Source organism: Ovis aries, chromosome 10, assembly GCF_016772045.2.
Source record: "Ovis aries strain OAR_USU_Benz2616 breed Rambouillet chromosome 10, ARS-UI_Ramb_v3.0, whole genome shotgun sequence".
In the NCBI taxonomy this organism is placed as follows: domain Eukaryota; kingdom Metazoa; phylum Chordata; class Mammalia; order Artiodactyla; family Bovidae; genus Ovis; species Ovis aries.
In genome coordinates, this window is record NC_056063.1 from 77,579,813 (window position 1) to 77,595,303 (window position 15,491).

The window sequence follows — 15,491 nt, forward strand, 5'->3', positions numbered from 1 at the left end:
TTTCCTCTAGTTTCAAAGAGCGTGGCTACTCTAGTTGTGGTACGCAGGTTTCTCATCATGGTACCTTCTCTTGTGGTGGGGCATGGACCCTAGGGCTTAAGGGCTTTAGTAGTTGTGGCATCTGGGCTCATTAGCTGTGGCTCCAGGGTTCTAGAGCACAGGCTTTACAGTTTGGCACACGGGCTTAGTGGCTCCACTTCATGTGGGGGTCTTCCCAGATCAGGGATTGAACCCGTGTCTCCTACATTGGCAGGCAGAGGCTTTACCACTGAGCCACCAGGGAAGCCCTCCATAATGGCTCAAGAACCATCTTCAAATATCTTGCCACCCTTTCCAGTCCCTTAATTCCCAAGTTGCCAACACCAGTGTCTCTTGGCCCAGAAACAAACCTAACATGTGTCTAGAAACAGAGTTACCGTGTGCGGCGTGTCTTCCTTTATTCAGTCAAGGAGCTGTCACTGTGGCCACACTGAAGCTCAGATTACAGGATTCATCTCATCCACTGCCTGGCAGATGCAGCAAAACAGGAAGTGGGAGGCATGGGTGGGCATCCCACCAGCACTGGGGTAAATAGCAAGCAGTTGCCTGAGGAGTACGTCAAGGCTGTATACTGTCACCCTGCTTATTTAACTTCTATGCAGAGCACATCATGAGAAACGCTGGACTGGAAGAAACACAAGCCGGAATCAAGATTGCTGGCAGAAATATCAATAACCTCAGATATGCAGATGACACCACTCTTATGGCAGAAAGTGAAGAGGAGCTAAAAACCCTCCTGATGAAAGTGAAAGCGGAGAGTGAAAAAGTTGGCTTAAAGTTCAACATTGAGAAAACGAAGGTCATGGCATCCGGTCCCATCATTTCATGGGAAATAAATGGGGAAACAGTGGAAACAGTGTCAGACTTCATTTTGGGGGGCTCCAAAATCACTGCAGATGGTGACTGCAGCCATGAAATTAAAAGACGCTTACTCCTTGGAAGAAAAGTTATGACCAACCTAGATAGTATCTTTGAAAGCAGAGACATTACTTTGTCAAGGCTATGGTTTTTCCTGTGGTCATGTATGGATGCGAGAGTTGGACTGTGAAGAAGGCTGAGCGCCGAAGAATTGATGCTTTTGAACTGTGGTGTTGGAGAAGACTCTTGAGAGTCCCTTGGACTGCAAGGAGATCCAACCAGTCCATTCTGAAGGAGATCAACCCTGGGATTTCTTTGGAGGGAATGATGCTAAAGCTGAAGCTCCAGTACTTTGGCCACCTCATGTGAAGAGTTGACTCATTGGAAAAGACTCTGATGCTGGGAGGGATTGGGGGCAGGAGGAAAAGGGCACGACAGAGGATGAGATGGCTGGATGGCATCACTGACTCGATGGACGTGAGTCTGAGTGAACTCTGGGAGATGGTGATGAACAGGGAGGCCTGGTGTTCTGCGATTCATGGGGTCGCAATGAGTCAGACATGACTGAGCGACTGAACTGAACTTCCTGAGGATGGGTGTCCAGAGATGTCATTCAGAGACAAGACGGGTATCTTCTCTCACGCAAGAACTCACACAAGAGTTCATGGGCACAAGGAAGAACTCACACAAGACTCCCTGGGCACAGAAATACAGGGGAGGGATCATGTATACCTGTGGACGAGAAATTTCCAGGCAAGAAGACAAAGCGTTGGAGGGAGTTAGATACTGCACTGCAACATAACAAAGAGGTTCCATCTTTATGCCCAAACCTGAGCCATGAACAGAGGGCCAAACATCAAGAAGGAATGAACGCTGTTCCATCTTGTTTCGCTAGAGCTGAGGACTGGGCGGAAGGATGTAGCACTGATGGTGGGAGGCGGCCGGGAGGTGCGAGACTTGCCTGTCTGGGTGTTCTTATTAAGTGGAGGACAGACAACAACACACATAAAGAAGCGTAAGTGAGAGATGCCTGCCAGCACAGAGCAGGGACAGCGGGGCCCCCTTTGTAGAGAGGGTCATGAAACTGTTTCTGAAAGAGACAACTATAGTATCAGAAAAACCATCTCAGGCCAACTAGATAAGACTTTGAGGTCCCTGAAAATACTTTTCTTCAGAATACATAGCATTTAGCTTTCCTCCTCCTTAATTACAGACTGTTTCAGCACCCCGCTGCCCCATGCCAACACACACAGTCAGTGTGTATGTATAGTTTCGGCGTCCAGATACCTCAGCGCCTGAGCGAAGAAGCGTGCAGCACTGCTTCAAATTTCTACAAAGTTCAACTTGGCAGCAGATGAAGTTAGGGAAGTCAAATATTTTATCTCACCCAGTGTTAGTTTCTGGGCCTGCGTCGTCTGCCTACCAATTTCCACCACATCTACTCTCACCATTTTGGTCTAAAGCTACCATCATCGTCCCCACCAGCCATGGAAACAATGCCTGTTGGGTGGAGGTTGGTCGTTGGGCTACCAGCTTTAGAATCACCCACCAGTGAAGGAGGGATTCTTATTAAACTGTGGATTCCTGGGCCTCCCCCCAGACGTATTGGATTGAAATATCTAGAGGTCCACCCAAGGAATCTTTATTTTTCCCATTTGTCCATGTGAGTCTTACGAGTCCTGATATCGACAATGCTTTTTCTTGGTTTGATTTTAAAATCTACATGGAAAGGAATTGTCTTCCTCTCCACTTGCATTACTTGGTTAAGAGACTCAGATGAAACACAGATTTCAGGAGAACACCAGGGCTCACTGTTTCTCCAAATGCCTGCATTGGGGTAACAGAAACATTTACAGCCCCACTTTGGAAAACAATATTCACATAAATGTCAGCCTGTGATAAGACAATGAAAATGAATCTTTATACATTTCATGTACATTTCTTTTACCTCATCATTGAGAAAAGTCAACCAGATTGAAACCAGAATTTTAACACCCCCAATTATCTTAAAGCATCCAAGGAACATGTTTTCCCGCCTTAGATCCAAGATCCTGGGTTTTATCCATTTTATCATCAGTCTCCTTTCTTTCCTTCCCCCACAACCCCTCACTTTCTTATATCAGAAACACCCTTTGGCTTCAAATATTCTCTATTTCTGCCCAACTGATGAATGTTATTTTTCTTTCATCCCAAGTTTTCTTGAGTGTTTGGAATTTACATTCGAACCTTAACTTTCTATGGAGGATTAACTTAGTCTTTCAAAGTTGTAGGTTGTTTGGAAGGGAAAAAACAAGCAAACAAACAAAGAAACAAAAAGAAACCCCCCCTTGACTGTTCCTCACAGCACTATAAATAGTTTGGAGTTGGTCAACATGCATTTTGTTTCCTAAACATTATTTTAAACTAATTCTTTTAAAAAGTATTTCCTTGTCAGTTTCTGTTCTGTGACCTTACAGCCTCTGTTCTACCTTCAAGCAAACTGCATCTGACATCAAATCTCTTGGGAGGCCTCATCAAGTAACATATTAGATCCATTATGACCACAAAAGAAATGACTATTGTCATGTTGATGAAAAGATTCCACAGGGAGCAAGTGCCTTCAGCATCGGAAATGTGATTGCTTACATCTCAGTCAAGATTCCTTCTTTCATCCCCGAGGTGAAATTATCTGACAAATGAAATATCTTTATTTGGATGGCAAGGGATTATGAGAGTTTCAAGTCAGATTCCAAGAGCGACTTTCATTTAATGGAACTTACTTTGAGAGATCTCAGTATTTCATTGCCTACATTCCAAATCTATAGATCCTCAATAAAACTGACCTCATGTCAAACATTAGTCTAATTTGATCTTTTAAAAGTGGGCACAAAACAAACTCCTTCATTTCTCAGACTTCAATCTTTATATCAAATTTTTTCTTTAAATCGTAGCTTGAGTGGAGTTTTCCTTTTAAAAATGTTACTCAGCTTAGTTCAAAACTTCTAGGTTAGGTTAACCCATGTTAGCTTTAAAGTTTAAGCTCAAACGTTACATGGAATACATTTTAAGAATATTAAACACCCAGTATATAATAGCAATATGTACTTCCTAGGTGGTGTTAATATCAATATATACTTCGCAGGTGGCTCAGCGGTAAAGAATCTGCTTGCCAATGCTGGAGAAGCATGAGATTCTGGTTCAGTCCCTGGGTCCTGAAGATCCCCTGGAGGAGGAAATGGCAACCCACTCCACTATTCTTGCCTGGAAAGTTCCACGGACAGAGGAGCCAGGTGGGCTACAGTCCATGGGGTCCCAAAGAGTCAGACACGACTGAATGAGTGCGCATACATATGATATCCAAATTCCCCCCGACAAATATTTTCTAATTTTCTTTTACTTGAGATTCCCCAAAAGAAACAGATTATGTTTCAAATGATACTTCTTAATGTTTTAAATTAATAAATCCCTAGGCAACAATTCTCTAAAGATTTTTATGACATCATCTTGTGTTTATAACTTCTTGCTAGAATAGGTGCCAGACCATATTATGAAAAATGTCTGGTGCATAAAAGCCTTATGGTGCAACAGTTAAAAGTGATCTAATGAGTCTGACTAATAAGGCTCAAATCCTATCTTCTCTTTTTACTGGTGACTGATGACTCTTCAGGCTCTCTGTGTATCCCTAAGATAATTTTAATGGTATTTGCTTAATTGGTTGGGAGGATTAAATGAGCTAAGACTGCAATACACTTATAACAGTACTAGGGAGAGTACTAGGTAAATATTAACCATTATTATCATTATATATTATAGTAACTGTGATATTGTCTTGTGCTAGATTCTTATTTTACTAGGTTCTCAGAAACCAATTACGGAATAAAGGACTGAATGTGGGAAAACATTCCCTTCTCCTGAAGTATTTGAAGTTCAAATTCCATTACCTTGAAATAAACAGAGCACTTTCACTAGAGAATATTAGTAAAAACTGGAAATCACACTCAATTTGGGTCTAAATCCTTTTTCTATAAGATGCTGAGGATTCTAAGGGCCTGGCCTGGGCAGGGGTAAGCTGGGTGAATAGAGTGCTCCTTCCTAAGTCCTGGGTTCAGAGCAGAGAGTCAAATCTGAGAAGAAGAGAAAGCCCAAGTCCTGCAAATCAGAAACTCAATGACCTCAACTGGAAGGCCCAAAACCAAATAACTGGAGAACCTGGGAGGAACTGGAGAACCTGCTGGAGAAAACAGCAGGTCGGATGAAAAGCCTGCCGCTCTTCCCGGGACAAATTCTGGCGCGTGCTGCTCCCCCGAGATGTGCTTCTTGGGGAGAAAGACCTTATTTAAGGTGTTGAGGACTGAACCAGGCAGCTGGCTCTGTCCTCAACCTATTCTTATCCCACCACTTACACTGCACCGAACGTAACCAGTACTTGGATTTTAAGCTAAGACACAGACTCACTCTGATATTCTCTACCTTTAAAAAAAAAGCCATCCAGGTGCAACCTCATCACAAGGAAACAGCATCTCAGAAGCAAAAGAGATCAAACAAACATTCATACTCCCCCTGACATCAATGCCTACACTAGAGCAGGAAGACATGATAAAATCATCCGCAGGATCAGAACTAGAGGCGATGGCAGAAACTGCATCTGATGACTTTCAGGCATCTCAGAGATGACGGGGGAGATGAAGAAACAAAAATAAGAGCACACACGTCAAATCAATGAAACTGACTTCATTTGAGATAAGGCATCTCTAGGAAATGATCTTTATCTGAGTAGAGCTTTTCTAAAGGGGAGATAGGGAATTCCAGCTTTCTCTGGCTCCCAATATGTTGAATATTCATCTTGGGCAACTGAATGCAATTTGTATAATGCAGGACCCAGGTCTGCAAGTAGAAATGGCCTTCAGGGAATGAGAAAGAAGTTTTCAGAAAGACTAGAGCCTGTCTCAGCTCAACAGGAAGGGAATCCACGCATGCCTCACATTTTATTTTCCTTGACAGGATTTTCCCAGATTTTGCTGAAGAAAATATGTCACATTTCATGGGAGTCCCCAGAGCACCCTTCTGCTCTGCTTAAATTTTAGCAGTGTGTATGTGCGTGCGTAAAATGTATGTACGTATACATTTTTTAATGACAGTATTTAACAACAGAGTCTTAAAGAATTCATAGTAAGATGACAGGCAAACCCAAATAAGAGAATCTCCTCTGAGGCTCCATGACTTTAATCTGTCAGTTTTTGCTCAAGGGATAATGGAAAGAAGTATTTCCATCTTAAGTCTCTATTGTTTGGACCCGCAGCAGATACGAATTCTAACTGCATTATAATATATGTACACAGCACATCTGAATGCGAATCACTCGTAAACAGTAAATATTACAGAAAAGAATGGAAAGGGGCTCAGATGCTAATACACATTAATACAAAACCAAGACTTGCTTACATTTAAATGCGATATACATTTTGATATTAGAAATATTTTCCCAGTAAAACACTTACTCAATCTCATTTCTTGTTTTTTAAAAGAACTACTCTCTTCTAAATTTTCTCTTCTAGAATTACATTTATTCTGTTTCTTTTTGTAAAATAATCTTTTACAAGAAACTCCCTAACAAAAGTACATTTCTAAATAGTAATAGGAAAAAATTACATTAATATCAACCCTTTCTAATAGCAATTAGGTGATAAAATTTCGTATGGGTTTACAAGTGGACAGATATTACTGCACCTTTCTTAGCCTATAAAATATCAGCCTATTGTGTTCTTTGCCTTACATTAAAAAAGAAGGAAAGAAAATGATCTGCTTATATAACATCACCCACCTAACAGCAAAGTTAAAAATTGGAATATTTGAATAAAGTGGATAAGATCTCTTAAAAAAAAGTCAATTCCTTCAAAATTTCTCAATTTTTGATGAACTGGGACATATAAAAACATGCAAACAGACGACGTTAAGAGGTAATGTTCCTCTTCTGCTTGATACACTGACGCATTTTCAAACCCTGCTGAATCAGGAGTTAACAGCTCCTAGGCGCTGTCAGAAAGGTCAGACACTAGAGCGAAACTGAAAGCATTCTCCTTGTGGTGGCTGCTATGGCTGTCCTGCAGGCCTTAGATGGATGGCCAATACCTTGGATGTGTTACTTACTGATGGGTAGAGGTAACCTTCTCCATTCATGGCTACGTACAACCCTGTCTTCACTCCCTGGATTGCAACGACGCGCAGTCCCACTGGTATGAGGTTGAACAGGGCTGCAAAGAGAAAGACGGTCCGTCACCAACGGGCAGGGGGAAGCAGAGTACCTACCCCCATCACTTTGCTGTTTCTTTCGTCCGATTTGAGAGACATTATGTCTGTTATAACCTTCTGAGAGGGTCCACTCCATTTCCTTCTATCTCTCTATTTAAGAAGGTTCTGTTATGAGTAAAGATAGCACGTGAGCTCTGATTTGTAGACCTTAGCAGGCTCCCTATAGCATTCTGAAGAACGGTGGGACAATAAACAGAATCAAGCCTGTAATCACGACTCCAGCACCACAGTCTCCGATACCATTTGATACCAGAAAAAATCAGCTAGGAAGACTCTCAAAGAGCTGAATTTTATTTTAAAGATTTTTGTGTGTGTGTTTTTTTTTTTTAATGTGGACCGTTTTTAAAGTCTTTATTGAATTTGTTACAGTATGGTTTCTGTTTTACGTTTTGGTTTTTCTCTCACAAGGCGTGTAGAATCTTAGCTTCCTGACCGACCAGCGATCAAATCCATACTCCCTGAATTGGAAAGTTAAGTCTTAACCATTGGACCACCAGGGAGGTACCCTAAAAGAGGACAATTTTAAAAGCCCAAGTTGAGTGTTTATTCTGGTCTTTTAGGTGGAAAGTTTGCTTCATTACTGCAATGTAATACAGGCAAGAAGTTTAAAAGGTAATTCCAAAGCTAAATTACTCTTGCAGAACCAACATGACATGCCAGCGGAGCCCAGAAAAGATGTGCACCTGCCCACATGCTAAATTTAGAAAGAACTAATCACACCGAATGGCATACGAATTTCAGAGAGGGAATTTTCTTCATTAATATTTCATAAAATTATGAGTGAACACCAAAACAAAGAAGGAAAAGTGTTCAATTTTACCCCCTGAAGAGATAAGAATGTTTCCATGTTTTATTTCTTCCTTTATTGACCAAAAATGTACTCGTATGTAAGTTTCACACTGCAGATAGCAATGTTATCATTGATTTTTTTTAAGTCCTAATTAACATCCTTAATAATGCATTTCCTTGCCAGGGTTATATACGACTGTGTAGTGAGCATTTTAGCATCATTCTTACTTTTCCCCTTTGGCCAGATGAGGGATTGAACCCTCATCGCTTGCAATTAAATGCAAGAGTCTTAACCACTGAATCTCCTAGGAAGGGTCTAGCATCATTCTTGGTGATGATTGCTTGGAGATTTTATTATAGACACATTTATAAGATTATCATTAATTATGAGAGGTAATCTGCTCCTATTTGCATTCTTAATTCAAGTCTAGAATTAAGTAAGAGAACTAGCCCAGAAGAGGCAATGAAAGCACTGAAGTGTTGAAGTAAACGTACAAGGAAAATATCTTAGGTTTAGGCTCTTGTTTGTATTCCATGAAGAACAAATAATTGGAAACCTGTGGGCAATTTTGACTTAAATCTGTGGGGCTACTCAGCACATAATTTTAAATGGACTTTCTACATTGTGTTCTATTTAATTCCGAGGCACATGTTTTCTCTGATCGAGTCAGGGGAGATTACACCCTCTCTTCCAATTACTATATGTTACTGATCTTGGGATCTCAAGATGTCTGTACTACTCAGATGATGAAATGAGAATGGCTTGCTGTGACCCTTGAGAATTAACCCTACAAGAACATTCAGGGGCATCAGGTTTTGTGGATATTCACTTTCAGGAGGCAAACTAGCACTGAACTGTCAACTGTCTTCTCTAGGACTCTAGAGGCTTATAATACCCTTACAGAGGAATAAGGCGTATGTTTGCTTATTTCTATTATACTATTTAATGTTAAACATGAGCGTGGAGTTATTGAATATTTGCGGCATGGCAACTTTCAGCATTTCTTCTTTTGTAATTTTTCGGCTGCGCTCTGCAGCAGGTGGGATGTCAGTCACCCAACCAGGGATTGAACTCAAACCCTCTGAATTGGAAGTGCAGAGTCTTAACCACTGGACAACCAGGGAGGTCTGCTCAGTATTCCTTCCTCATGGAAGAAAGTCATGGGATGTTTTCACTCTCTTCTATATCACCTGAACTGTCCCATCTTGCTAATATTTTGAAAGGATTGGTACCATAGGATAATTCCTGATTTACTTGCAAAAGTTTTTAGGGAAAACCATAATTATGCATCTGCCCATGCAAACTATTCTATCTGAACCTATTCAAATGTATTTATTCTAACCTTCATATATGTCCGATGGTCCTGTGTGTGTGCTCAGTCATGTCTGACTCTTTGCGACAGGGTTTTGACTGAGACCTGAATTATAAAATAATAGTTCTTATCATTTATAGGAGGAAAACAGAAAGTGAATCCACAGAATCACTGCAATGCGGAAGCCCACTCCATGATAACATGATAACAACAGATACTCACATTAATTGAAACATTATTATGGGTTTTCAGCCTTTTTAAGTCTAACACAATTATAAAGCAATCCCACGAGGCCTGGGAGAGTAAGAATAATGAAGAAGTTCATGCTACTTTGTCCATTCTGGGGAACATTCCAGTCTCCATATGATAGTGAATTTCATTCAACCCTGGCTGTACTTTAAAACTAGCTGTATTCACATAGACAGGATGAAAAAAAGTGAAAAGAGAAAGCAAACTCACTCAGTCGTGTCCAGCTGTTTGCGACTCCATGGACTATAGCCCGCCAGGCTCCTCTGTCCATGGGATTTTCCAGGCAAGAGTACTGGAGTGGGGTGCCATTTCCTTCTCCAGGGGATCTTCCTGACCCAGGGATCGAACCTGGGTCTCCAGCATCGCAGGCAGACGCTTTACTGTCTGAGTCACCAGAGAAGCCTTATAAGACAGGATGGCTATGCCCAACTCCAGGGCAATGAAATTAAATCAGTCTCTGGGAGTGGGTTTAGGGCATCAGGAACTTTTTTTTTTTTTTTAAAAAAAAGGCTCCTCAAATGATCCTAGCCTACAGACAAGGTGAGAACCACTTTCCTGAGGCCTGTCAAACAGTGGGCATTGTGAGGGAACAGCTGGTTTTATACATCAGGTTACCAGGTTGGGAATCTCTAAGGTAAGAGGGATTAGTTTGGGTGGGGCTTTAATCTAGCAATAAAGACTGACACATGAATATTTCTATGGCCCTCTTCTGCTTTCAGTATCTGTTAGTGGGAACAGTGGCCTTTAAGAGCACAGGAAAATCCCAAGCTTTTGGCCACTTGCCAAAAGTAAACTGAAGAGAAAAATCATTCTGTAATCAAATAATTAGATTTGATTCTCTAATCATGGTAATGCTTATCTTTGGTGCATAAAAGGGAGGCTCTAAGAATTTCAAAGCAACGCACTCTGTAAAATGAGTGTGATGATAAAGTATCCTGGGATTTCACTTCCGTTTGTGAAAGATGTTTCCAGGGCACTAGAAGCCTGGGTAAGCAGGTGAGTTGCTTCAGAATCTCTGTTAGGACCAATTATCCACCCTTTCCCATTTTCTTGCCCAGAAAGTTGTAGATCTCAGCTGGTGATCCTGGGAGGGCACCAGCGTCAGGGCATTAGGTTTGCCTGCTGCCCTTTCTCCCTTTCAAGGCATTTAAATCTTTTGACCAAGAAAGCTTAGCAGGGTGGTTCTGACTTTGCCTAGTTCTGTGCCGTGCTGTGCTTAGTTGCTCAGTCAGAGTCACGTCTGACTCTTTGTGACCCCGTGGACTGTAGCCTGACAAGGTCCTTGGTCCATGGGATTCTCCAGGCAAGAATACTGGAGCGAGTTGCCAGGCCCTCCTCAGGACTGCATCTCTGTCCTGACCCAGGGATCGAATTCAGGTCTCCCGCATTGCAGGTGGATTCTTTACCAGCTGAGACACCAGGGAAGCCCTTACTAGATCTAAGTAATCTCATATTTACTAGTGGGCTAGCAATGAGCTCCAGTCATGCAGGCTCAAGCCTCAGTTCTCTCATTTGGTGACTTTCGGGATGCATTCAGGGTGACTTTTAGGTTATTCCTCTTTATTTTTCCTGCCAATGGATGACTAATCTTTGTTTCGTATTCAGAGAAATAGCAAAAAACTGGAATGTTTGTGAACAATTACATCACACTCTGAAGCAAAATGGAGAAGGAAATGGCAACCCACTCCAATATTCTTGCCTGGAGAATCCCATGGACAGAGGAGCCTTGTGAGCTACAGTCTTTGGAGTTACAAAGAGTCGGACATGACTGAGTGACTTAGCTCAAGCAAAGAGGGCAGTGCTCTACTGAGGACCTGTCTGTCAGCATCTCTGACGCTCTCACCTTCATTTCTAAAGATCACTTTTCAGGGCTAATGATTTTCTCAGAATGTATAAGACTACTGTGATGAACCAGAGAAAAGAAGGTATCTTAAAATTCATCCTAAAAACTTGTGCTTTTCAGTTAAGATGGTGATACTATGAAAAAGTTGAGTTAATTAGTAATTCCCATTGCTTTTACAAAGCTGCTATAATCCTGCAACGTTTTATAAATTTTGCAGTCATGCAGTTTTCATAACCTTTTGAGGAGGGAACATCTATCTCAACCTGTTTTATTCTGTTCTGCTTTGTCTTTGCAAATGTTAAAACAGTAAGGAAACTAACCTAACTGACTTAAAGGGCACAGAAAACACAGTGGTAACTTGTAAGAAAAGAAGCTGTGGGTTAGATCTTTGCATAGGAATGGAAGCTCTTGCCGGCCAGTCACTATGATTTGGTTCTGATTTGCTTGTCCACTGGGGTTCTCATGCCTGCCTGGTTCCCAGAACTGTTCCTCACTAGCACTGGGGGGGGATTAGAAAGGATTTCAAGAGCCATACAAAGATTCTCTTCCAGGGAAAAAGCCTCATACATTTACTGAACAGAAGGTCCAGTATCTTTTAGTATCTCAGCTTCCCAGTCCAGTGTTTAATACTATGCAGATAACCAGATGTAATCATGTGTGTGTATAATTTCTACACCTATACTTTCATAATTTAGAAAATATTGTGCTGTTTATTCAACTGTGATGCAATACGCTTAAAAAAAAAGTGTCTACTGATACTTCTTAACTTGATATTTATTCCATCATGAATAAAAACCTTTTTTGACACTACAAAAACAAAAGGAGAAGGTAGGGAAAAAACTCATAAAACATTTGCTTGAAGGAAACTATTTTCTCAAGAAGTCCAGCTAAGCAGCATTTTCGTATAGCTATAATTTTTCTTTCTTTTTTTGAAAATTTTTCTTTGATGGAGGACATCAGCCTCTAGTCTGATAAATCAGAGTATCATAGCTCTTATAGGGATCAGACTTACAGAAAACTTGCTTTCATGCTCTACTAGACTCTGGCCAAAGAAAATCAGAGACATTGAAGACATGAGAAGTTAGGAATCTAAAGTCCATGTCCCTCACGACTCTAACACACAAGAAAAAGAGAATGCCTTTTGTCAAAAAGAGTGGGTGAGGAGTTTAAAGTAGGGAAAGGAAAATTAGCAGATATATATATTCATACATATATATATAATATATATTAACATGAATCAGAAGAAACTAACATCTTCTGCAGGTCAGAGATGGTTAAGTGCTGATGATTTTGAGAGTTCAACCTAATATCAGAATCCCAACAGGTAAACAATGTTTGGTGCCAATCTTATGAATAAAAATGTCTTCTCTTTCTTTCCTGTGTCTGAATTGCTTTACCTTCCCTTTTTCTAAATCAAGAGGAAATAAAGCAAACAAAAATCAATGAACAAATATGACAGAGAAAAATCTAAAGTTCAAAAGGACTACATAATAGAAACAAGGAGACGACAAGGTTAAAAATTGAATAGGAGGAAAATATAGATAAAGAAAATATTTAAAGTTGAAAGAAAAATTTAAAAATGAAGTAATGTCCGAAGTCTAAAATGCAAACACAATGTTTGGGGAAATAATGATATTTCACTTAGCAACACCAAATGCAAAAATAGCCTACTTTATATTATTAGCTTCTCTCAGAATCAGTGTATCTGAACAGTTGATGACTAGACTTTAAAACAGGAGCTGTCTATAATTTGGTTATATGTATTCAAAGCCTCCTTCTTCCCATGGAATAATGTTCTGTTATGTGAAGGATCAATGCTAAATCGATGAAAAGATTCATATCCACTAGTAACTTGTGATTAAATATTTCCAATAAAATTGATTTTTGCTTTTCACTCATTCTCCTGAGCAACGAAAAGTGTCTACTTTTGAACTGATATGCTAAATTAAAGGGAATCAGAGGCCAGTATGCACAGAAAATAGGAAACAGAAACACAGAAAGTTGAAGAAGAGTGCCAGAGTAAAAATACAAAGAAAAGTTATACGTAAAGAAATAGTAAAACGAAGACAGACATGAAAACAATGGAAGGTGGGTGGGTTTTTTAATTTAAAACAATAGCACAGATCCAATTTTATAACTAAATAATTCATACAATGCATTAAAAAGCACACAGCCTTCATGTTCCCTCTATAAAGAAAATATTATCTTGTTGAACACAAAGAATTTGAAAAATAACACTTCTATTATTTGAAACAACTAATCCTTATTGTTCTTGAATGTACACAGTTATCATTAAGAAGCTACACAGATGTACACCCATGGCTGGTTCACGTGAAAGTATGGCAAAAGCCACTACAATATTGTAAAGTAATTAGCCTCCAATTAAAATAAATAATTTACAAAAATAAAGAAGAAGCTACAAGTCTCACAAAGATAAAACTTTCAAAGTTAACAGGTAATCAACAGGTAATCAACTTTCATCTGAATGCATTAGTGCAGTTACTTTGATGATAACGAGATTCAAGTAACAATAACACTGGATATGACAACTGCTTGGGGAAGAAACTGAAAAGATGAATAATTATCTTAAAATGACAGGTGTCTTTTGTGGTTCTATGAATATTTCCATCCAGGTGGTCCAAGGAGAATTGTCAATGGCACTCTAGGGTATAACATTTGTAAAAATGAACGCTCGTAACCCAATATTTGCAAATGTATTTGTAAAGTCATTTAAGCAGCAGCATCTCTTCTACCAATTGTGTGAACCGGTGGCCTGGGGTGGTCACTTACTAGAATTAGTGCTGTCGTCCTTGGTCCCGTCGAGAGCTCCATCGGGGTGCATTTGCAAGTAGTAGCCTTGCCTGCAATATAACCTGGTCACTATACCCTTGAGCTGGGGATCTGAAAGGCAAACACAGAGGTCATAAGCCTCACAATGCATAGCAATAGAATTTCTTTTTTCTTCCCTGTTTCTTTTCTTTCTTTTTCAGAAGTAAGAGGGTATTTTATAGAAACATTTTATAGAAGCACCTTTTATTTTATGTTTCCCAGAAATGTCTCTGCATTTCTCAAGCCTGGAAGATGCTGATCACAGGAGGTGAAGAAAATGCCGTCATAAACTTATTTTACGTAAAGTCATAAAGCCATAAACTTTAGATAACAGGTCTTTAAAAAAAAACCTGACATGTATGTATTTAAATAATTAGTTAAAATGATTAAACTACTTAATCTATTTAGCTATTAGCTAAGTCCTAAACTAACTAGCTTAATAGTTTAAACTAATATCATTCAGGATGGTTGGACAAGAATTTTGCAAACTCCTGGCTTTAAGAAACCATATCAAAGGCTTTTTAACGGAATTTTTTTTTTTCACTTAATTTGACAAGTAATCCCTAAATGTGAAAAACTTTTATTAAAAAAAAAAAAAGCCATACTAACATTTGGTACACATTGTCAGAAAAAGCCCTGATACGGAGGGTGTTTCCTTGATGTTTAAACAGTCACCCTAACTTGCACAGAAGTATTGTGCAAGTATTGTATCAGTATTTACTGATGTGATGCCCAGTAAAATGTGAAAATCAGCTTCTGGACTGAGGGGGAGACACAGTAAAACCTAAGCTCTCTGGCCGTCAGTCAGTCAGTTCAGTCGCTCGGTTGTGTCCGACTCTTTGCAACCCAGTGGACTGCAGCACGCCAGGCTTCCCTGTCCATCACCAACTCCCAGAGTTTACTCAAACTCATGTCCATTGAGTCGGTGATGCCATCCAACCACCTCATCCTCTGTCATCCTCTTCTCTTCCTGCCCTCAGTCTTTCCTAGCATCAGGGTCTTTTCCAGTGAGTCAGCTCTTCGCATCAGGTGGACAAAGTACTGGAGCTGTATTGCATTCAACATTGCATTCAGCTCCAGCTGAATCTCCAATAATCTCTGGCCATAATCCAGACCAAGTAGATGAATTAGACAGATAATCCTATATAATTTATATAACCACAAGGGATAGTAAAATTATACTCTATGGATTTTTATTCTTGTCTCAAATAGCTTAAGCTCAAGGGCAGTGGAAGTTTATTACAGTCAAAAGGGAAATTACACGGTAACAGACTTCTCATTAG

At 40.0% G+C, this 15,491-nt stretch overlaps 1 protein-coding gene across 2 annotated transcripts in view; it reads right to left on the reverse strand.

Moving 5' to 3' along the window:
* Positions 1-15,491, reverse strand: part of FGF14 (fibroblast growth factor 14) — a 649,238-nt gene that overhangs the window by 115,548 nt on the left and 518,199 nt on the right. For both annotated transcript variants that reach the window (XM_027973760.3, XM_015097958.4), the window contains exons 2-3: positions 14,170-14,280; positions 7,024-7,127 (exon numbers count right to left, since the gene is read on the reverse strand). In XM_027973760.3, coding sequence (XP_027829561.1) covers positions 7,024-7,127; positions 14,170-14,280 — 215 coding nt within the window. The remainder of the gene's footprint in view (positions 1-7,023; positions 7,128-14,169; positions 14,281-15,491) is intronic.